At 58.1% G+C, this 21,753-nt stretch overlaps 1 protein-coding gene across 1 annotated transcript in view; it reads left to right on the top strand.

Moving 5' to 3' along the window:
* The window catches only part of LOC144734483 (A disintegrin and metalloproteinase with thrombospondin motifs 6-like), a 91,672-nt gene that overhangs the window by 52,094 nt on the left and 17,825 nt on the right, over positions 1–21,753 (top strand). Inside the window, 4 exon segments of the mRNA XM_078616703.1 lie at positions 17,872–18,017; positions 18,723–18,766; positions 20,736–20,841; positions 21,113–21,262. Coding sequence (XP_078472829.1) covers positions 17,872–18,017; positions 18,723–18,766; positions 20,736–20,841; positions 21,113–21,262 — 446 coding nt within the window.

Genomic DNA, 21,753 nt, shown 5'->3' with positions numbered 1-21,753 from the left:
GGGGTCCGTGTGTTGTGTCTCTCTGAGTGGGGTCCGTGTGTTGTGTGTCTCTGAGTGGAGTCCGTGTGTTGTGTCTCTCTGAGTGAGGTCCGTGTGTTGTGTCTCTCTGAGCGGGGTCCGTATGTTGTGTGTCTCTGAGTGGGGTCCGTGTGTTGTGTGTCTCTGAGCGAGGTCCGTGTGTTGTGTGTCTCTGAGTGGAGTCCGTGTGTTGTGTGTCTCTGAGCGAGGTCCGTGTGTTGTGTGTCTCTGAGTGGGGTCCATGTGTTGTGTCTCTCTGAGTGGGGTCCGTGTGTTGTGTCTCTCTGAGCTGGGTCCGTGTGTTGTGTGTCTCTGAGTGGGGTCCGTGTGTTGTGTCTCTCTGAGTGGGGTCCGTGTATTGTGTCTCTCTGAGTGGGGTCTGTGTGTTGTCTCTCTGAGTGAGGTCCGTGTGTTGTGTGTCTCTGAGTGGGGTCCGTGTGTTGTGTGTCTCTGAGTGGGGTCCGTGTGTTGTGTGTCTCTGAGTGGGGTCCGTGTGTTGTGTCTCTCTGAGTGGGGTCTGTGTGTTGTCTCTCTGAGTGAGGTCCGTGTGTTGTGTGTCTCTGAGTGGGGTCCGTGTGTTGTGTGTCTCTGAGTGGGGTCCGTGTGTTGTGTGTCTCTGAGTGGAGTCCGTGTGTTGTGTCTCTCTGAGTGAGGTCCGTGTGTTGTGTCTCTCTGAGCGGGGTCCGTGTGTTGTGTGTCTCTGAGTGGGGTCCGTGTGTTGTGTGTCTCTGAGTGGGGTCCGTGTGTTGTGTGTCTCTGAGCGAGGTCCGTGTGTTGTGTGTCTCTGAGTGGGGTCCGTGTGTTGTGTGTCTTTGAGTGGGGTCCGTGTGTTGTGTGTCTCTGAGTGGGGTCCGTGTGTTGTGTGTCTCTGAGCGGGTTCCGTGTGTTGTGTGTCTCTGAGTGGGGTCCGTGTGTTGTGTGTCTCTGAGTGGGTCCGTGTGTTGTGTGTCTCTGAGTGAGGTCCGTGTGTTGTGTGTCTCTGAGCGGGGTCCGTGTATTGTGTGTCTCTTAGCGGGGTCCGTGTGTTGTGTGTCTCTGAGTGGGGTCCGTGTGTTGTGTGTCTCTGAGTGGGGTCCGTGTGTTATTTCTCTTTGAGTGGGGTCCGTGTGTTGTGTCTCTCTGAGTGGGGTCTGTGTGTTGTCTCTCTGAGTGGGGTCCGTGTGTTGTGTGTCTCTGAGTGGGGTCCGTGTGTTGTGTTTCTCTGAGTGGTTTCCGTGTGTTGTGTGTCTCTGAGTGGAGTCCCTGTGTTGTGTCTCTCTGAGTGAGGTCCGTGTGTTGTGTCTCTCTGAGTGGGGTCTGTGTGTTGTGTCTCTCTGAGTGGGGTCCGTGTGTTGTGTCTCTCTGAGTGGGGTCTGTGTGTTGTCTCTCTGAGTGAGGTCCGTGTGTTGTGTGTCTCTGAGTGGGGTCCGTGTGTTGTGTCTCTCTGAGTGGGGTCCGTGTGTTGTGTGTCTCTGAGTGGAGTCCGTGTGTTGTGTCTCTCTGAGTGAGGTCCGTGTGTTGTGTCTCTCTGAGCGGGGTCCGTGTGTTGTGTGTCTCTGAGTGGGGTCCGTGTGTTGTGTGTCTCTGAGTGGAGTCCCTGTGTTGTGTCTCTCTGAGTGAGGTCCGTGTGTTGTGTCTCTCTGAGTGGGGTCTGTGTGTTGTGTCTCTCTGAGTGGGGTCCGTGTGTTGTGTCTCTCTGAGTGGGGTCTGTGTGTTGTCTCTCTGAGTGAGGTCCGTGTGTTGTGTGTCTCTGAGTGGGGTCCGTGTGTTGTGTCTCTCTGAGTGGGGTCCGTGTGTTGTGTGTCTCTGAGTGGAGTCCGTGTGTTGTGTCTCTCTGAGTGAGGTCCGTGTGTTGTGTCTCTCTGAGCGGGGTCCGTGTGTTGTGTGTCTCTGAGTGGGGTCCGTGTGTTGTGTGTCTCTGAGCGAGGTCCGTGTGTTGTGTGTCTCTGAGTGGAGTCCGTGTGTTGTGTGTCTCTGAGCGAGGTCCGTGTGTTGTGTGTCTCTGAGTGGGGTCCATGTGTTGTGTCTCTCTGAGTGGGGTCCGTGTGTTGTCTCTCTGAGTGTGGTCCGTGTGTTGTGTGTCTCTGAGTGGGGTCCGTGTGTTGTGTGTCTCTGAGTGGGGTCCGTGTGTTGTGTCTCTCTGAGTGGGGTCCGTGTATTGTGTCTCTCTGAGTGGGGTCTGTGTGTTGTCTCTCTGAGTGTGGTCCGTGTGTTGTGTGTCTCTGAGTGGGGTCCGTGTGTTGTGTGTCTCTGAGTGGGGTCCGTGTGTTGTGTGTCTCTGAGTGGGGTCCGTGTGTTGTGTCTCTCTGAGTGGGGTCTGTGTGTTGTCTCTCTGAGTGAGGTCCGTGTGTTGTGTGTCTCTGAGTGGGGTCCGTGTGTTGTGTGTCTCTGAGTGGGGTCCGTGTGTTGTGTGTCTCTGAGTGGGGTCCGTGTGTTGTGTGTCTCTGAGTGGAGTCCGTGTGTTGTGTCTCTCTGAGTGAGGTCCGTGTGTTGTGTCTCTCTGAGCGGGGTCCGTGTGTTGTGTGTCTCTGAGTGGGGTCCGTGTGTTGTGTGTCTCTGAGTGGGGTCCGTGTGTTGTGTGTCTTTGAGTGGAGTCCGTGTGTTGTGTCTCTCTGAGTGAGGTCCGTGTGTTGTGTCTCTCTGAGCGGGGTCCGTGTGTTGTGTGTCTCTGAGTGGGGTCCGTGTGTTGTGTGTCTCTGAGTGGGGTCCGTGTGTTGTGTGTCTCTGAGTGGGGTCCGTGTGATGTGTCTCTGAGTGGAGTCCGTGTGTTTTGTGTCTCTGAGTGAGGTCCGTGTGTTGTGTGTCTCTGAGTGAGGTCCGTGTGTTGTGTCTCTCTGATTGGGGTCCGTGTGTTGTGTGTCTCTGAGTGGAGTCCGTGTGTTGTGTCTCTCTGAGTGAGGTCCGTGTGTTGTGTCTCTCTGAGTGGGGTCCGTGTGTTGTGTCTCTCTGAGTGGGGTCCGTGTGTTGTGTCTCTCTGAGTGGGGTCTGTGTGTTGTCTCTCTGAGTGGGGTCCGTGTGTTGTTTGTCTCTGAGTGGAGTCCGTGTGTTGTGTCTCTCTGAGTGAGGTCCGTGTGTTGTGTCTCTCTGAGTGGGGTCCGTGTGATGTGTCTCTCTGAGTGGGGTCCGTGTGTTGTGTCTCTCTGAGTGGGGTCTGTGTGTTGTCTCTCTGAGTGAGGTCCGTGTGTTGTGTGTCTCTGAGTGGGGTCCGTGTGTTGTGTCTCTCTGAGTGGGGTCCGTGTGTTGTGTGTCTCTGAGTGGAGTCCGTGTGTTGTATCTCTCTGAGTGAGGTCCGTGTGTTGTGTCTCTCTGAGCGGGGTCCGTGTGTTGTGTGTCTCTGAGTGGGGTCCGTGTGTTGTGTGTCTCTGAGCGAGGTCCGTGTGTTGTGTGTCTCTGAGCGGGGTCCGTGTGTTGTGTGTCTCTGAGTGGGGTCCGTGTGTTGTGTGTCTCTGAGTGGGGTCCGTGTGTTGTGTGTCTCTGAGTGGAGTCCGTGTGTTGTGTCTCTCTGAGTGGGGTCTGTGTGTTGTCTCTCTGAGTGAGGTCCGTGTGTTGTGTCTCTGAGTGGGGTCCGTGTGTTGTGTGTCTCTGAGTGGGGTCCGTGTGTTGTGTGTCTCTGAGTGGGGTCCGTGTGTTGTGTGTCTCTGAGTGGAGTCCGTGTGTTGTGTGTCTCTGAGTGGGGTCCGTGTGTTGTGTGTCTCTGAGTGGAGTCCGTGTGTTGTGTCTCTCTGAGTGAGGTCCGTGTGTTGTGTCTCTCTGAGCGGGGTCCGTGTGTTGTGTGTCTCTGAGTGGGGTCCGTGTGTTGTGTGTCTCTGAGTGGGGTCCGTGTGATGTGTCTCTGAGTGGAGTCCGTGTGTTTTGTGTCTCTGAGTGAGGTCCGTGTGTTGTGTGTCTCTGAGTGGGGTCCGTGTGTGGTGTGTCTCTGAGTGGGTCCGTGTGTTGTGTGTCTCTGAGTGAGGTCCGTGTGTTGTGTGTCTCTGAGTGGGGTCCGTGTGTTGTGTGTCTCTGAGTGGGGTCCGTGTGTTGTGTCTCTCTGAGTGGGGTCCGTGTGTTGTGTGTCTCTGAGTGGAGTCCCTGTGTTGTGTCTCTCTGAGTGAGGTCCGTGTGTTGTGTCTCTCTGAGTGGGGTCCGTGTGTTGTGTCTCTCTGAGTGGGGTCTGTGTGTTGTCTCTCTGAGTGGGGTCCGTGTGTTGTGTGTCTCTGAGTGGAGTCCGTGTGTTGTGTCTCTCTGAGTGAGGTCCGTGTGTTGTGTCTCTCTGAGTGGGGTCCGTGTGATGTGTCTCTCTGAGTGGGGTCCGTGTGTTGTGTCTCTCTGAGTGGGGTCTGTGTGTTGTCTCTCTGAGTGAGGTCCGTTTGTTGTGTGTCTCTGAGTGGGGTCCGTGTGTTGTGTCTCTCTGAGTGGGGTCCGTGTGTTGTGTGTCTCTGAGTGGAGTCCGTGTGTTGTGTCTCTCTGAGTGAGGTCCGTGTGTTGTGTCTCTCTGAGCGGGGTCCGTGTGTTGTGTGTCTCTGAGTGGGGTCCGTGTGTTGTGTGTCTCTGAGTGGGGTCCGTGTGTTGTGTCTCTCTGAGTGGGGTCTGTGTGTTGTGTCTCTCTGAGCGGGGTCCGTGTGTTGTGTGTCTCTGAGTGGAGTCCGTGTGTTGTGTGTCTCTGAGCGAGGTCCGTGTGTTGTGTGTCTCTGAGTGGGGTCCATGTGTTGTGTCTCTCTGAGTGGGGTCCGTGTGTTGTGTGTCTCTGAGCGGGGTCCGTGTGTTGTGTGTCTCTGAGTGGGGTCCGTGTGTTGTGTCTCTCTGAGTGGGGTCCGTGTATTGTGTCTCTCTGAGTGTGGTCTGTGTGTTGTCTCTCTGAGCGGGGTCCGTGTGTTGTGTGTCTCTGAGTGGGGTCCGTGTGTTGTGTGTCTCTGAGTGGGGTCCGTGTGTTGTGTCTCTCTGAGTGAGGTCCGTGTGTTTTGTGTCTCTGAGTGAGGTCCGTGTGTTGTCTCTCTGAGTGGGGTCCGTGTGTTGTGTGTCTCTGAGTGGGTCCGTGTGTTGTGTGTCTCTGAGTGAGGTCCGTGTGTTGTGTGTCTGAGTGGGGTCCGTGTGTTGTGTGTCTCTGAGTGGGGTCCGTGTGTTGTGTCTCTCTGAGTGGGGTCCGTGTGTTGTGTGTCTCTGAGTGGAGTCCCTGTGTTGTGTCTCTCTGAGTGAGGTCCGTGTGTTGTGTCTCTCTGAGTGGGGTCCGTGAGTTGTGTCTCTCTGAGTGGGGTCCGTGTGTTGTGTCTCTCTGAGTGGGGTCTGTGTGTTGTCTCTCTGAGTGGGGTCCGTGTGTTGTGTGTCTCTGAGTGGAGTCCGTGTGTTGTGTCTCTCTGAGTGAGGTCCGTGTGTTGTGTCTCTCTGAGTGGGGTCCGTGTGATGTGTCTCTCTGAGTGGGGTCCGTGTGTTGTGTCTCTCTGAGTGGGGTCTGTGTGTTGTCTCTCTGAGTGAGGTCCGTGTGTTGTGTGTCTCTGAGTGGGGTCCGTGTGTTGTGTCTCTCTGAGCGGGGTCCGTGTGTTGTGTGTCTCTGAGTGGGGTCCGTGTGTTGTGTGTCTCTGAGCGAGGTCCGTGTGTTGTGTGTCTCTGAGTGGAGTCCGTGTGTTGTGTGTCTCTGAGTGGGGTCCATGTGTTGTGTCTCTCTGAGTGGGGTCCGTGTGTTGTGTGTCTCTGAGCGGGGTCCGTGTGTTGTGTGTCTCTGAGTGGGGTCCGTGTGTTGTGTCTCTCTGAGTGGGGTCCGTGTATTGTGTCTCTCTGAGTGGGGTCTGTGTGTTGTCTCTCTGAGTGAGGTCCGTGTGTTGTGTGTCTCTGAGTGGGGTCCGTGTGTTGTGTGTCTCTGAGTGGGGTCCGTGTGTTGTGTGTCTCTGAGTGGGGTCCGTGTGTTGTGTCTCTCTGAGTGAGGTCCGTGTGTTTTGTGTCTCTGAGTGAGGTCCGTGTGTTGTCTCTCTCTGAGTGGGGTCCGTGTGTTGTGTGTCTCTGAGTGGGTCCGTGTGTTGTGTGTCTCTGAGTGAGGTCCGTGTGTTGTGTGTCTGAGTGGGGTCCGTGTGTTGTGTGTCTCTGAGTGGGGTCCGTGTGTTGTGTCTCTCTGAGTGGGGTCCGTGTGTTGTGTGTCTCTGAGTGGAGTCCCTGTGTTGTGTCTCTCTGAGTGAGGTCCGTGTGTTGTGTCTCTCTGAGTGGGGTCCGTGTGTTGTGTCTCTCTGAGTGGGGTCTGTGTGTTGTCTCTCTGAGTGGGGTCCGTGTGTTGTTTGTCTCTGAGTGGAGTCCGTGTGTTGTGTCTCTCTGAGTGAGGTCCGTGTGTTGTGTCTCTCTGAGTGGGGTCCGTGTGATGTGTCTCTCTGAGTGGGGTCCGTGTGTTGTGTCTCTCTGAGTGGGGTCTGTGTGTTGTCTCTCTGAGTGAGATCCGTGTGTTGTGTGTCTCTGAGTGGGGTCCGTGTGTTGTGTCTCTCTGAGTGGGGTCCGTGTGTTGTGTGTCTCTGAGTGGAGTCCGTGTGTTGTATCTCTCTGAGTGAGGTCCGTGTGTTGTGTCTCTCTGAGCGGGGTCCGTGTGTTGTGTGTCTCTGAGTGGGGTCCGTGTGTTGTGTGTCTCTGAGCGAGGTCCGTGTGTTGTGTGTCTCTGAGCGGGGTCCGTGTGTTGTGTGTCTCTGAGTGGGGTCCGTGTGTTGTGTGTCTCTGAGTGGGGTCCGTGTGTTGTGTGTCTCTGAGTGGAGTCCGTGTGTTGTGTCTCTCTGAGTGGGGTCTGTGTGTTGTCTCTCTGAGTGAGGTCCGTGTGTTGTGTCTCTGAGTGGGGTCCGTGTGTTGTGTGTCTCTGAGTGGGGTCCGTGTGTTGTGTGTCTCTGAGTGGGGTCCTTGTGTTGTGTGTCTCTGAGTGGAGTCCGTGTGTTGTGTGTCTCTGAGTGGGGTCCGTGTGTTGTGTGTCTCTGAGTGGAGTCCGTGTGTTGTGTCTCTCTGAGTGAGGTCCGTGTGTTGTGTCTCTCTGAGCGGGGTCCGTGTGTTGTGTGTCTCTGAGTGGGGTCCGTGTGTTGTGTGTCTCTGAGTGGGGTCCGTGTGATGTGTCTCTGAGTGGAGTCCGTGTGTTTTGTGTCTCTGAGTGAGGTCCGTGTGTTGTGTGTCTCTGAGTGGGGTCCGTGTGTTGTGTGTCTCTGAGTGGGTCCGTGTGTTGTGTATCTCTGAGTGAGGTCCGTGTGTTGTGTGTCTCTGAGTGGGGTCCGTGTGTTGTGTGTCTCTGAGTGGGGTCCGTGTGTTGTGTCTCTCTGAGTGGGGTCCGTGTGTTGTGTGTCTCTGAGTGGAGTCCCTGTGTTGTGTCTCTCTGAGTGAGGTCCGTGTGTTGTGTCTCTCTGAGTGGGGTCCGTGTGTTGTGTCTCTCTGAGTGGGGTCCGTGTGTTGTGTCTCTCTGAGTGGGGTCTGTGTGTTGTCTCTCTGAGTGGGGTCCGTGTGTTGTGTGTCTCTGAGTGGAGTCCGTGTGTTGTGTCTCTCTGAGTGAGGTCCGTGTGTTGTGTCTCTCTGAGTGGGGTCCGTGTGATGTGTCTCTCTGAGTGGGGTCCGTGTGTTGTGTCTCTCTGAGTGGGGTCTGTGTGTTGTCTCTCTGAGTGAGGTCCGTTTGTTGTGTGTCTCTGAGTGGGGTCCGTGTGTTGTGTCTCTCTGAGTGGGGTCCGTGTGTTGTGTGTCTCTGAGTGGAGTCCGTGTGTTGTGTCTCTCTGAGTGAGGTCCGTGTGTTGTGTCTCTCTGAGCGGGGTCCGTGTGTTGTGTGTCTCTGAGTGGGGTCCGTGTGTTGTGTGTCTCTGAGCGAGGTCCGTGTGTTGTGTGTCTCTGAGTGGAGTCCGTGTGTTGTGTGTCTCTGAGCGAGGTCCGTGTGTTGTGTGTCTCTGAGTGGGGTCCATGTGTTGTGTCTCTCTGAGTGGGGTCCGTGTGTTGTGTGTCTCTGAGCGGGGTCCGTGTGTTGTGTGTCTCTGAGTGGGGTCCGTGTGTTGTGTCTCTCTGAGTGGGGTCCGTGTATTGTGTCTCTCTGAGTGTGGTCTGTGTGTTGTCTCTCTGAGCGGGGTCCGTGTGTTGTGTGTCTCTGAGTGGGGTCCGTGTGTTGTGTGTCTCTGAGTGGGGTCCGTGTGTTGTTTCTCTCTGAGTGAGGTCCGTGTGTTTTGTGTCTCTGAGTGAGGTCCGTGTGTTGTCTCTCTGAGTGGGGTCCGTGTGTTGTGTGTCTCTGAGTGGGTCCGTGTGTTGTGTGTCTCTGAGTGAGGTCCGTGTGTTGTGTGTCTGAGTGGGGTCCGTGTGTTGTGTGTCTCTGAGTGGGGTCCGTGTGTTGTGTCTCTCTGAGTGGGGTCCGTGTGTTGTGTGTCTCTGAGTGGAGTCCCTGTGTTGTGTCTCTCTGAGTGAGGTCCGTGTGTTGTGTCTCTCTGAGTGGGGTCCGTGAGTTGTGTCTCTCTGAGTGGGGTCCGTGTGTTGTGTCTCTCTGAGTGGGGTCCGTGTGTTGTGTGTCTCTGAGTGGGGTCCGTGTGTTGTGTGTCTCTGAGCGAGGTCCGTGTGTTGTGTGTCTCTGAGCGGGGTCCGTGTGTTGTGTGTCTCTGAGTGGGGTCCGTGTGTTGTGTGTCTCTGAGTGGGGTCCGTGTGTTGTGTGTCTCTGAGTGGAGTCCGTGTGTTGTGTCTCTCTGAGTGGGGTCTGTGTGTTGTCTCTCTGAGTGAGGTCCGTGTGTTGTGTCTCTGAGTGGGGTCCGTGTGTTGTGTGTCTCTGAGTGGGGTCCGTGTGTTGTGTGTCTCTGAGTGGGGTCCTTGTGTTGTGTGTCTCTGAGTGGAGTCCGTGTGTTGTGTGTCTCTGAGTGGGGTCCGTGTGTTGTGTGTCTCTGAGTGGAGTCCGTGTGTTGTGTCTCTCTGAGTGAGGTCCGTGTGTTGTGTCTCTCTGAGCGGGGTCCGTGTGTTGTGTGTCTCTGAGTGGGGTCCGTGTGTTGTGTGTCTCTGAGTGGGGTCCGTGTGATGTGTCTCTGAGTGGAGTCCGTGTGTTTTGTGTCTCTGAGTGAGGTCCGTGTGTTGTGTGTCTCTGAGTGGGGTCCGTGTGTTGTGTGTCTCTGAGTGGGTCCGTGTGTTGTGTATCTCTGAGTGAGGTCCGTGTGTTGTGTGTCTCTGAGTGGGGTCCGTGTGTTGTGTGTCTCTGAGTGGGGTCCGTGTGTTGTGTCTCTCTGAGTGGGGTCCGTGTGTTGTGTGTCTCTGAGTGGAGTCCCTGTGTTGTGTCTCTCTGAGTGAGGTCCGTGTGTTGTGTCTCTCTGAGTGGGGTCCGTGTGTTGTGTCTCTCTGAGTGGGGTCCGTGTGTTGTGTCTCTCTGAGTGGGGTCTGTGTGTTGTCTCTCTGAGTGGGGTCCGTGTGTTGTGTGTCTCTGAGTGGAGTCCGTGTGTTGTGTCTCTCTGAGTGAGGTCCGTGTGTTGTGTCTCTCTGAGTGGGGTCCGTGTGATGTGTCTCTCTGAGTGGGGTCCGTGTGTTGTGTCTCTCTGAGTGGGGTCTGTGTGTTGTCTCTCTGAGTGAGGTCCGTTTGTTGTGTGTCTCTGAGTGGGGTCCGTGTGTTGTGTCTCTCTGAGTGGGGTCCGTGTGTTGTGTGTCTCTGAGTGGAGTCCGTGTGTTGTGTCTCTCTGAGTGAGGTCCGTGTGTTGTGTCTCTCTGAGCGGGGTCCGTGTGTTGTGTGTCTCTGAGTGGGGTCCGTGTGTTGTGTGTCTCTGAGCGAGGTCCGTGTGTTGTGTGTCTCTGAGTGGAGTCCGTGTGTTGTGTGTCTCTGAGCGAGGTCCGTGTGTTGTGTGTCTCTGAGTGGGGTCCATGTGTTGTGTCTCTCTGAGTGGGGTCCGTGTGTTGTGTGTCTCTGAGCGGGGTCCGTGTGTTGTGTGTCTCTGAGTGGGGTCCGTGTGTTGTGTCTCTCTGAGTGGGGTCCGTGTATTGTGTCTCTCTGAGTGTGGTCTGTGTGTTGTCTCTCTGAGCGGGGTCCGTGTGTTGTGTGTCTCTGAGTGGGGTCCGTGTGTTGTGTGTCTCTGAGTGGGGTCCGTGTGTTGTGTCTCTCTGAGTGAGGTCCGTGTGTTTTGTGTCTCTGAGTGAGGTCCGTGTGTTGTCTCTCTGAGTGGGGTCCGTGTGTTGTGTGTCTCTGAGTGGGTCCGTGTGTTGTGTGTCTCTGAGTGAGGTCCGTGTGTTGTGTGTCTGAGTGGGGTTCGTGTGTTGTGTGTCTCTGAGTGGGGTCCGTGTGTTTAGTCTCTCTGAGTGGGGTCCGTGTGTTGTGTGTCTCTGAGTGGAGTCCCTGTGTTGTGTCTCTCTGAGTGAGGTCCGTGTGTTGTGTCTCTCTGAGTGGGGTCCGTGAGTTGTGTCTCTCTGAGTGGGGTCCGTGTGTTGTGTCTCTCTGAGTGGGGTCTGTGTGTTGTCTCTCTGAGTGGGGTCCGTGTGTTGTGTGTCTCTGAGTGGAGTCCGTGTGTTGTGTCTCTCTGAGTGAGGTCCGTGTGTTGTGTCTCTCTGAGTGGGGTCCGTGTGATGTGTCTCTCTGAGTGGGGTCCGTGTGTTGTGTCTCTCTGAGTGGGGTCTGTGTGTTGTCTCTCTGAGTGAGGTCCGTGTGTTGTGTCTCTCTGAGCGGGGTCCGTGTGTTGTGTGTCTCTGAGTGGGGTCCGTGTGTTGTGTGTCTCTGAGCGAGGTCCGTGTGTTGTGTGTCTCTGAGTGGAGTCCGTGTGTTGTGTGTCTCTGAGTGGGGTCCATGTGTTGTGTCTCTCTGAGTGGGGTCCGTGTGTTGTGTGTCTCTGAGCGGGGTCCGTGTGTTGTGTGTCTCTGAGTGGGGTCCGTGTGTTGTGTCTCTCTGAGTGGGGTCCGTGTATTGTGTCTCTCTGAGTGGGGTCTGTGTGTTGTCTCTCTGAGTGAGGTCCGTGTGTTGTGTGTCTCTGAGTGGGGTCCGTGTGTTGTGTGTCTCTGAGTGGGGTCCGTGTTGTGTGTGTCTCTGAGTGGGGTCCGTGTGTTGTGTCTCTCTGAGTGAGGTCCGTGTGTTTTGTGTCTCTGAGTGAGGTCCGTGTGTTGTCTCTCTCTGAGTGGGGTCCGTGTGTTGTGTGTCTCTGAGTGGGTCCGTGTGTTGTGTGTCTCTGAGTGAGGTCCGTGTGTTGTGTGTCTGAGTGGGGTCCGTGTGTTGTGTGTCTCTGAGTGGGGTCCGTGTGTTGTGTCTCTCTGAGTGGGGTCCGTGTGTTGTGTGTCTCTGAGTGGAGTCCCTGTGTTGTGTCTCTCTGAGTGAGGTCCGTGTGTTGTGTCTCTCTGAGTGGGGTCCGTGTGTTGTGTCTCTCTGAGTGGGGTCCGTGTGTTGTGTCTCTCTGAGTGGGGTCTGTGTGTTGTCTCTCTGAGTGGGGTCCGTGTGTTGTATGTCTCTGAGTGGAGTCCGTGTGTTGTGTCTCTCTGAGTGAGGTCCGTGTGTTGTGTCTCTCTGAGTGGGGTCCGTGTGATGTGTCTCTCTGAGTGGGGTCCGTGTGTTGTGTCTCTCTGAGTGGGGTCTGTGTGTTGTCTCTCTGAGTGAGGTCCGTGTGTTGTGTCTCTCTGAGCGGGGTCCGTGTGTTGTGTGTCTCTGAGTGGGGTCCGTGTGTTGTGTGTCTCTGAGCGAGGTCCGTGTGTTGTGTGTCTCTGAGTGGAGTCCGTGTGTTGTGTGTCTCTGAGTGGGGTCCATGTGTTGTGTCTCTCTGAGTGGGGTCCGTGTGTTGTGTGTCTCTGAGCGGGGTCCGTGTGTTGTGTGTCTCTGAGTGGGGTCCGTGTGTTGTGTCTCTCTGAGTGGGGTCCGTGTATTGTGTCTCTCTGAGTGGGGTCTGTGTGTTGTCTCTCTGAGTGAGGTCCGTGTGTTGTGTGTCTCTGAGTGGGGTCCGTGTGTTGTGTGTCTCTGAGTGGGGTCCGTGTGTTGTGTGTCTCTGAGTGGAGTCCGTGTGTTGTGTCTCTCTGAGTGGGGTCTGTGTGTTGTCTCTCTGAGTGAGGTCCGTGTGTTGTGTGTCTCTGAGTGGGGTCCATGTGTTGTGTGTCTCTGAGTGGGGTCCGTGTGTTGTGTGTCTCTGAGTGGGGTACGTGTGTTGTGTGTCTCTGAGTGGAGTCCGTGTGTTGTGTCTCTCTGAGTGAGGTCCGTGTGTTGTGTCTCTCTGAGCGGGGTCCGTGTGTTGTGTGTCTCTGAGTGGGGTCCGTGTGTTGTGTGTCTCTGAGTGGAGTCCGTGTGTTGTGTGTCTCTGAGTGGAGTCCGTGTGTTGTGTCTCTCTGAGTGAGGTCCGTGTGTTGTGTCTCTGAGCGGGGTCCGTGTGTTGTGTGTCTCTGAGTGGGGTCCGTGTGTTGTGTGTCTCTGAGTGGGGTCCGTGTGATGTGTCTCTGAGTGGAGTCCGTGTGTTTTGTGTCTCTGAGTGAGGGCCGTGTGTTGTGTGTCTCTGAGTGAGGTCCGTGTGTTGTGTGTCTCTGAGTGGGGTCCGTGTGTTGTGTGTCTCTGAGTGGGGTCCGTGTGTTGTGTCTCTCTGAGTGATGTCCGTGTGTTGTGTGTCTCTGAGTGGGGTCCATGTGTTGTGTCTTTCTGAGTGAGGTCCGTGTGTTGTGTCTCTCTGAGTGGGGTCCGTGTGTTGTGTGTCTCTGAGTGGAGTCCGTGTGTTGTGTCTCTCTGAGTGAGGTCCGTGTGTTGTGTGTCTCTGAGCGGGATTCATGTGTTGTGTGTCTCTGAGTGGGGTCCGTGTGTTGTGTCTCTCTGAGTGAGGTCCGTGTGTTGTGTGTCTCTGAGTGGGGTCCATGTGTTGTGTGTCTCTGAGTGGGGTCCGTGTGTTGTGTCTCTCTGAGTGAGGTCCGTGTGTTGTGTGTCTCTGAGCGGGGTCCGTGTGTTGTGTGTCTCTGAGTGGAGTCCGTGTGTTGTGTCTCTCTGAGTGAGGTCCGTGTGTTGTGTCTCTCTGAGCGGGGTCCGTGTGTTGTGTCTCTCTGAGCGGGGTCCGTGTGTTGTGTGTCTCTGAGTGGGGTCCGTGTGTTGTGTGTCTCTGAGTGGGGTCCGTGTGTTGTGTGTCTCTGAGTGGAGTCCGTGTGTTGTGTCTCTCTGAGTGAGGTCCGTGTGTTGTGTCTCTGAGTGGAGTCCGTGTGTTGTGTGTCTCTGAGTGGGGTCCGTGTGTTGTGTGTCTCTGAGCGAGGTCCGTGTTTTGTGTGTCTCTGAGTGGGGTCCGTGTGTTGTGTGTCTCTGAGTGGAGTCCGTGTGTTGTGTCTCTCTGAGTGAGGTCCGTGTGTTGTGTCTCTCTGAGCGAGGTCCGTGTGTTGTGTGTCTCTGAGTGGGGTCCGTGTGTTGTGTGTCTCTGAGCGAGGTCCGTGTGTTGTGTGTCTCTGAGTGGAGTCCGTGTGTTGTGTGTCTCTGAGCGAGGTCCGTGTGTTGCGTGTCTCTGAGTGGGGTCCGTGTGTTGTGTGTCTCTGAGCGAGGTCCGTGTGTTGTGTGTCTCTGAGTGGGGTCCGTGTGTTGTGTGTCTCTGAGTGGGGTCCGTGTGTTGTGTGTCTCTGAGTGGGGTCCGTGTGTTGTGTGTCTCTGAGCGGGGTCCGTGTGTTGTGTGTCTCTGAGTGGGGTCCGTGTGTTGTGTGTCTCTTAGTGGGTCCGTGTGTTGTGTGTCTCTGAGTGAGGTCCGTGTGTTGTGTGTCTCTGAGCGGGGTCCGTGTATTGTGTGTCTCTTAGCGAGGTCCGTGTGTTGTGTGTCTCTGAGTGGGTCCGTGTGTTGTGTGTCTCTGAGTGGGGTCCGTGTGTTGTGTCTCTCTGAGTGGGGTCCGTGTGTTGTGTGTCTCTGAGTGGGGTCCGTGTGTTGTGTGTCTCTGAGTGGGGTCCGTGTGTTGTGTCTCTCTGAGCGGGGTCCGTGTGTTGTGTGTCTCTGAGTGAGGTCCGTGTGTTGTGTGTCTCTGAGTGGGGTCCGTGTGTTGTGTGTCTCTGAGTGGGGTCCGTGTGTTGTGTCTCTCTGAGTGATGTCCGTGTGTTGTGTGTCTCTGAGTGGGGTCCATGTGTTGTGTCTTTCTGAGTGAGGTCCGTGTGTTGTGTCTCTCTGAGTGGGGTCCGTGTGTTGTGTGTCTCTGAGTGGAGTCCGTGTGTTGTGTCTCTCTGAGTGAGGTCCGTGTGTTGTGTGTCTCTGAGCGGGATTCATGTGTTGTGTGTCTCTGAGTGGGGTCCGTGTGTTGTGTCTCTCTGAGTGAGGTCCGTGTGTTGTGTGTCTCTGAGTGGGGTCCATGTGTTGTGTGTCTCTGAGTGGGGTCCGTGTGTTGTGTCTCTCTGAGTGAGGTCCGTGTGTTGTGTGTCTCTGAGCGGGGTCCGTGTGTTGTGTGTCTCTGAGTGGAGTCCGTGTGTTGTGTCTCTCTGAGTGAGGTCCGTGTGTTGTGTCTCTCTGAGCTGGGTCCGTGTGTTGTGTCTCTCTGAGCGGGGTCCGTGTGTTGTGTGTCTCTGAGTGGGGTCCGTGTGTTGTGTGTCTCTGAGTGGGGTCCGTGTGTTGTGTGTCTCTGAGTGGAGTCCGTGTGTTGTGTCTCTCTGAGTGAGGTCCGTGTGTTGTGTCTCTGAGTGGAGTCCGTGTGTTGTGTGTCTCTGAGTGGGGTCCGTGTGTTGTGTGTCTCTGAGCGAGGTCCGTGTTTTGTGTGTCTCTGAGTGGGGTCCGTGTGTTGTGTGTCTCTGAGTGGAGTCCGTGTGTTGTGTCTCTCTGAGTGAGGTCCGTGTGTTGTGTCTCTCTGAGCGAGGTCCGTGTGTTGTGTGTCTCTGAGTGGGGTCCGTGTGTTGTGTGTCTCTGAGCGAGGTCCGTGTGTTGTGTGTCTCTGAGTGGAGTCCGTGTGTTGTGTGTCTCTGAGCGAGGTCCGTGTGTTGCGTGTCTCTGAGTGGGGTCCGTGTGTTGTGTGTCTCTGAGCGAGGTCCGTGTGTTGTGTGTCTCTGAGTGGGGTCCGTGTGTTGTGTGTCTCTGAGTGGGGTCCGTGTGTTGTGTGTCTCTGAGTGGGGTCCGTGTGTTGTGTGTCTCTGAGCGGGGTCCGTGTGTTGTGTGTCTCTGAGTGGGGTCCGTGTGTTGTGTGTCTCTTAGTGGGTCCGTGTGTTGTGTGTCTCTGAGTGAGGTCCGTGTGTTGTGTGTCTCTGAGCGGGGTCCGTGTATTGTGTGTCTCTTAGCGAGGTCCGTGTGTTGTGTGTCTCTGAGTGGGTCCGTGTGTTGTGTGTCTCTGAGTGGGGTCCGTGTGTTGTGTCTCTCTGAGTGGGGTCCGTGTGTTGTGTGTCTCTGAGTGGGGTCCGTGTGTTGTGTGTCTCTGAGTGGGGTCCGTGTGTTGTGTCTCTCTGAGCGGGGTCCGTGTGTTGTGTGTCTCTTAGCGGGGTCCGTGTGTTGTGTGTCTCTGAGTGGGGTCCGTGTGTTGTGTCTCTTTGAGTGGGATCCGTGTGTTGTGTCTCTCTGAGTGGGGTCCGTGTGTTGTGTCTCTCTGAGTGGGGTCTGTGTGTTGTCTCTCTGAGTGAGGTCCGTGTGTTGTGTGTCTCTGAGCGGGGTACGTGTGTTGTGTGTCTCTGAGTGAGGTCCGTGTGTTGTGTCTCTCTGAGTGGGGTCCGTGTGTTGTGTGTCTCTGAGTGGGGTCTGTGTGTTGTGTGTCTCTGAGTGGGGTACGTGTGTTGTGTCTCTCTGAGTGGGGTCCGTGTGTTGTGTGTCTCTGAGTGGGGTCTGTGTGTTGTGTGTCTCTGAGTGGGGTCCGTGTGTTGTGTCTCTCTGAGTGGGGTCCGTGTGTTGTGTCTCTCTGAGTGGGGTCTGTGTGTTGTGTGTCTCTGAGTGGGGTCTGTGTGTTGTGTGTCTCTGAGTGGGGTCCGTGTGTTGTGTCTCTCTGAGTGGGGTCCGTGTGTTGTGTGTCTCTGAGTGGGGTCCGTGTGTTGTGTCTCTCTGAGCGGGGTCCGTGTGTTGTGTCTCTCTGAGTGGGGTCCGTGTGTTGTGTGTCTCTGAGTGGGGTCCGTGTGTTGTGTGTCTCTGAGTGGGGTCCGTGTGTTGTGTGTCTCTGAGCTGGGTCCGTGTGTTGTGTGTCTCTGAGTGGGGTCCGTGTGTTGTGTGTCTCTGAGTGGGGTCCGTGTGTTGTGTCTCTCTGAGTGGGGTCCGTGTGTTGTGTGTCTCTGAGTGGGGTCCGTGTGTTGTGTCTCTCTGAGCGGGGTCCGTGTGTTGTGTCTCTCTGAGTGGGGTCCGTGTGTTGTGTGTCTCTGAGTGGGGTCCGTGTGTTGTGTGTCTCTGAGTGGGGTCCGTGTGTTGTGTGTCTCTGAGTGGGGTCCGTGTGTTGTGTGTCTCTGAGCTGGGTCCGTGTGTTGTGTGTCTCTGAGCGGGGTCCGTGTGTTGTCTCTCTCTGAGTGGGGTCCGTGTGTTGTCTCTCTCTGAGTGGGGTCCGTGTGTTGTGTGTCTCTGAGTGGGGTCCGTGTGTTGTGTGTCTCTGAGTGGGGTCCGTGTGTTGTGTGTCTCTGAGTGGGGTCCGTGTGTTGTGTGTCTCTGAGTGGGGTCCGTGTGTTGTGTGTCTCTCTGAGTGGGGCTGTGTGTTGTGTGTCTCTGCCTCTGGTCTGCGTGGGGTTCCTTCGCGTGCCGCGATGACCGCATACGCCGCCCCCACTGCCACCACCACGGACGCCTCCACCACGTAAATAATTCTCCCGTTACTAATTCCGTTTTTACACTCGTGCCAAGACGTGGCCGGGCGATCTGCCGCCAGCGTTGTCACCGCACTGCGGTGAGATCGGGGCGCGGCCACACGCTTCGGCGATTTGATTCTCGCTCCTGTGCCTCCCCTGGATCCACTCAGCCTCAAATGAGTAACTGGTGCGGTGTGTAAACATCGCCACTGGGGGAACGAAGCCGGCCGGGCGTGATGCTGGACACACCACCTGTTCGTGCCCCTTGACAGCCTGCTAAGTCTACGCGGGTTTTAGCTTCGTCATTATCTTTGTGCGTGTGTGCGACCGTGTGTGCGTGCGTGTGTGCGTGTGTGCGTGTGCACGCGCCCGACACTGCATCGTCGAGGAGTTTGTGCAACGTAAACAGAGAGGGGGGGGGGCAGGAAGGTTTCTCTAAACAGCTGAGCGCGCCGTGCGTGTCCACGCTTGTCCGACACCAACGCTCTGTCGGTCCGCTAGTCCCACCGAGCCCCATCGCCCTGGAAACAGCCCGCCGAGGCCCACAGCTCGATCTTCGGAAGGGTGCCCGCCGGGTCTGCTGGCTGTCCGCTCGACGTTCTTGCGCCTCCGGGCGTTGTGCACTCGCCCTCCGTGTCCAGGCGCCGTGCGCTCGGCGCTACGCAGTCTCGGCGCCGTCGCCGCGTGTCCGCGCGTCTGCCCGGCTCGCGTCTCTCTGTCCGTGCGCGCCTCGCTCCATGGTGGTGGCGCCATCGCCGCCCGTTGCGGAGAGCTTCGCGGTTGGACTCCGGCGGCCGCACCGGCGCAGCGCTGCTGCGGTGGCGCGTGCCAACCGCGCCGTCCGCTTAAATCGCGGTGGACGTTAAAGATCCCGTGGCGTCGTTCGCGAGAGCGCAGGCCGTTGTAACGCTTTCGTCGCAGTCGAAATTCTGCAAAATCTGACACCGGGATTTTACTCCACACAGCAGCAGCGATCACCGCTGTCCAGTCAGTACTACTACTGATAACAACAATAACAACAACAATAACAACAATAATAAACACGCTGCTGCGGCCTTGCTCGGGTGAAGGTGCTGACCACAGTGTAATGGCGCCGCGGTAGCTGCGGAGTGGCGGTGGCAAGACTACGGTGGGACGGGCGTTGTGACACAATTGTGACGGTGCCGTGATGGTGCCGTGATGGTGCCGTGATGGCGCCGTGATGGCGCCGTGATGGCGCCGTGATGGCGCCGTGACGGCGCCGTAACGGCGCCGTGATGGTGCCGTGACGGCGTTGTGACGGCTTTGTGGTTCCTGTGTCCGTGGCCCCGCAGCCGAACCTGGAGCTGAGTCACCATGCCGACAAATCCCTGGACAGCTTCTGCCGCTGGCAGAAGGGGATGAACACGCGCGCCGCACAGGGCGACTCGCTGCCGGACAACGGCCTCGCGCACCACGACAACGCCGTGCTCATGACGCGGTGAGTCGGCCAAGCACGGCTCCTCGTTACTGCTCGTCGTCGCGGTCGTCATGGTCACGGTCGTCATGGTCACGGTCGTCACGGTCGTCATGGTCACGGTCGTCATGGTCACGGTTCATCGCATCGTCACGGTCGTCATGGTCACGATCGTCACGGTCGTCATGGTCACGGTCGTCATGGTCACGGTTCATCGCATCGTCACGGTCGTCATGGTCACGGTCGTCATGGTCACGGTCGTCGTCATCACGGTCGTCATGGTCACGGCTGATCGTCACAGTCGTCATGTTTGTCATGGTCACGGTCGTCATGGTCACGGTCGTCATGGTCACGGTCGTCATGGTCACGGTCGTCATGGTCACGGTCGTCATGGTCATGGTCGTCATGGTCACGGTCGTCATCGTAAGCATCACTCCGACCGCCGTAGTGATGTCATCGTAGCTGCCATTGTCCACGCGATGCTCTCAGCCTTGCCTCGACCGCCGACTCACAATCTGAACGTGCGGCCGTATGGTGCCATTGTCGCCGTTTCACTTGGGAGGCCCGAGATGTTTCTCGGTTCTTCCCCTCCTCGTCGTCGTGCGGCGCGGTGCCGCGGTGCCGCGGCTTGGCGGTGCGGCCTGACTCATCTTTCTCCGATGCCCCCCCCCCCCACCGTCATCCCCCTCCCTCCCCCCCACCATCATCCCCCCCGCCGCCCTCCCCCAGGTACGACATCTGCACCTACAAGAACAAGCCGTGCGGCACGCTGGGTGAGTCCGCGCGCCGCCTTGAACACGCGTAGCCGTTGAACGCGCTCGCGCGCCGGTCTCGGGATGCGTTGTGCGCCACGAGCGGCTCTCGTTCCTCCGGCGGCCGTCCTCGTCCCGCGCCGTCTGCCTCGCTTGGCCGGCCGTCCCGTCGCCCGTTCCACGGGGCCGGCGGCCTGGAACGACGGACGCGTCTCGTGGTGAACGGCGACGAAGGCAAACTTGAGAGGATGAAGCGAGGCAGCGAGGCGGCGTATTGAAATCGCATCGACGGCCGCGTGGACACGCGAGGAATTGGAATGGGTTGTCCTGGGCGAGCACGCGGCTTGCACTTGTTGGGGGGGAGGGGGGGAGCGCTCACAAAACACACCGCACGGCACCCTTGACAACAGCTACGGGGCACGCTTGACAACAGCTACGGGATGCGTGCGCGGTCCGGCACAAGAGGGAAGACGACGTTCCTCCACCGAGCAAAAACAAAAAATTCTAAAATGTAATTTTGTGGGCCAGGAACTGGTTGTATATTTGTTCCGTACACTCCCCCCCCCCCCCCACGTGACCTGTGTAGTGGTGGTGGGCGTGTGGGTGGGTAACAGCTGATTGAAAGTGTCACTGGGAATGGATTGTCTTGTGCCGAGCTACGCTCGCTGTGACGCACACACACACAGGCGCCCGCACGCGCACACGGACAAACACGCGCACACGCGGGGGAACAGCTGTTGGGATTCGGGTTCGGAGCGCAACAGCACGAGGCGGGGGAGGAGACGAGGGAGGGAGCCGCCGTGCAGTGGAACCCCGCGGCCCCCCGTGGCCGCCAGGGTGGACCCAGGGAGCGAGCGGAGAGCGGCGGTCGCGAGGTTCACGTCCTGGTCGAGGGGACGGTGTCGACTCGGGGCCAAGAAAATTGGCACCGCTCTGCGGAAAAAGTCAACGTAGGAATGTGGAATTTCCACCAGCGGCTCAGGAGATGAGCGCCGGGGTGCTTCACGTGACGCGGTGCGGGAGGAGCGGAGGGGGGGGGGCACGGTGGTTTTGGCAGGAGGTTGGAGAGAGCGGGGAGCGCGTCGGCTGTCTCGTCATGGAGCAGGAGGTGAAAGACTCTTCGGTGGGGAGTTAGCCTCTTGCGGTGTTAACGGCGTGCGTGCGCGTGTGTCATGGCGGGGGGGGGGGGGGGGTGGTGGCGCAGCGGTTAGCGAGCCGCCCTCCGAACCCGACGGCCCGAGTTCGACTCGAACACGCGGCCAACATCGGCAGCAGCGAACATCTCAATCGGTCCTGGGTCTCCCCCTAGGTCGGCTCCGCCTTAAAATCAGTGCCCGGTGCTGCGTGTGAACATCAGGATTGAGGAGACAAAAGCAGAGGGACGTGGTGCTGGTGCCGTGCCGACCTTAATAGGTGCTCGCTAACAGCACTTGGCCCAGCAGTCTGTTAAAGGCTATACGGGAACAGCGGCAATGTGGCCACTTGTCACGGAGTGACCCAGAGAGCCAGAGAGAGCCAGGGAGAGCCAGGGAGAGCCAGGGAGAGCCAGGGAGAGCCCATAGCGAGACCCCAGAGAGAGACCTGGAGCACGTCAGACATTCTCTCTGCGTGCAGGAATGTTGGCAGGGGGGCGACGCCGGCTTGTTGTATCTCGTTGGCGCGTGGACGTGTGAACTCAAGTAACGGAAAAACAAAAACCACGTTGGCCGTGGGCGTCGGGGCGGTGCTGACACCCGTGCGAGAGGCACCTGGGCTCGATTGCCAACTCGGGCGCCTGCGTGCACGGAGCGTGCGCGGAGCGTGCACGTGTCCTCCTCCCGTGGCTCAACTCACGCACGGTCAACATCGGAATCCCGCGGCCTTCCCTGCTGAATACGTCGCGATCAATCGTTCCGCCAGCGGCTCTCCCCCCCCCCCCACCCCGACGGTCCGCTAAGGCTACCCGTGGAATCTTTGTCTTTGTGCGCCGCCACGCGCGGGGGGTGGCCAGGCCTGGCGCCGGTGAGCGGGATGTGCGAGCCGGAGCGCAGCTGCAGCATCAACGAGGACCTGGGCCTCGCGTCGGCGTTCACCATCGCCCACGAGATGGGCCACAAGTGAGGGCACCAACGCGGCGACACGCGACACGCGGCGCAAAAACAACGCCAGCGACGAACCCCGCCGGGGACGTCGCCGCCGCGGTGCTCGCCGCACTTTGAGGTCGTGCGGCGTGCGGCGTCGGAGGGCTCTCTGCTGCAGGAGGTCACGGGCAGGCCCAGGTGCTGTGGGTTGACCGAGGGGGGGAGCGAGGGGGGGGGAGCGAGGGGGGGGAGCGAGTGGGGGGAGCGAGGGGGGGAGCGGACTATCATTGCCGCGTTTGTTCCGTAGTTTCGGGATGAACCACGACGGCACGGGGAACGCGTGCGGCACGCGCGGCGGCCGCGAGGCTGCCAAGATCATGGCGGCGCAGCTGACGTCGGCGACGAGCCCCTTCTCCTGGTCGTCGTGCAGCCGCGACTACATCACCTCCTTCCTCGAGTGAGCGGCCCGCCGGGCAAACACCCCCCCCCCACCTCCACCCCTGCCCCCCCCCACCTCCACCCCTGCCCCCCCCCCCACCTCCACCCCTGCCCCCCCCCACCTCCACCCCTGCCCCCCCCCACCTCCACCCCTGCCCCCCCCCCACCTCCACTCCTGCCCCCCCCCCACCTCCACCCCTGCCCCCCCCCCCACCTCCACCCCTGCCCCCCCCACCTCCACCCCTGCCCCCCCCCACCTCCACTCCTGCCCCCCCCCCCACCTCCACCCCTGCCCCCCCCCACCTCCACTCCTGCCCCCCCCCCACCTCCACCCCTGCCCCCCCCACCTCCACCCCTGCCCCCCCCACCTCCACCCCTGCCCCCCCCACCTCCACCCCTGCCCCCACCCACCGCCTCCGACCGACTACCGACGACTTACCGCACCACCCGCAGCAGTAGCAGCCGGGCCTCCGCTGGGCCCAACGTTGGGTCAGTGTTGGGCAGTATAGG

Source organism: Lampetra planeri, chromosome 3 (genome assembly GCF_965212315.1).
Source record: "Lampetra planeri chromosome 3, kcLamPlan1.2.h2, whole genome shotgun sequence".
In the NCBI taxonomy this organism is placed as follows: Eukaryota; Metazoa; Chordata; class Hyperoartia; order Petromyzontiformes; family Petromyzontidae; genus Lampetra; species Lampetra planeri.
The sequence above is the reverse complement of the archived record's forward strand: the minus strand, read 5'-3'. Positions and strand labels throughout refer to the sequence as shown.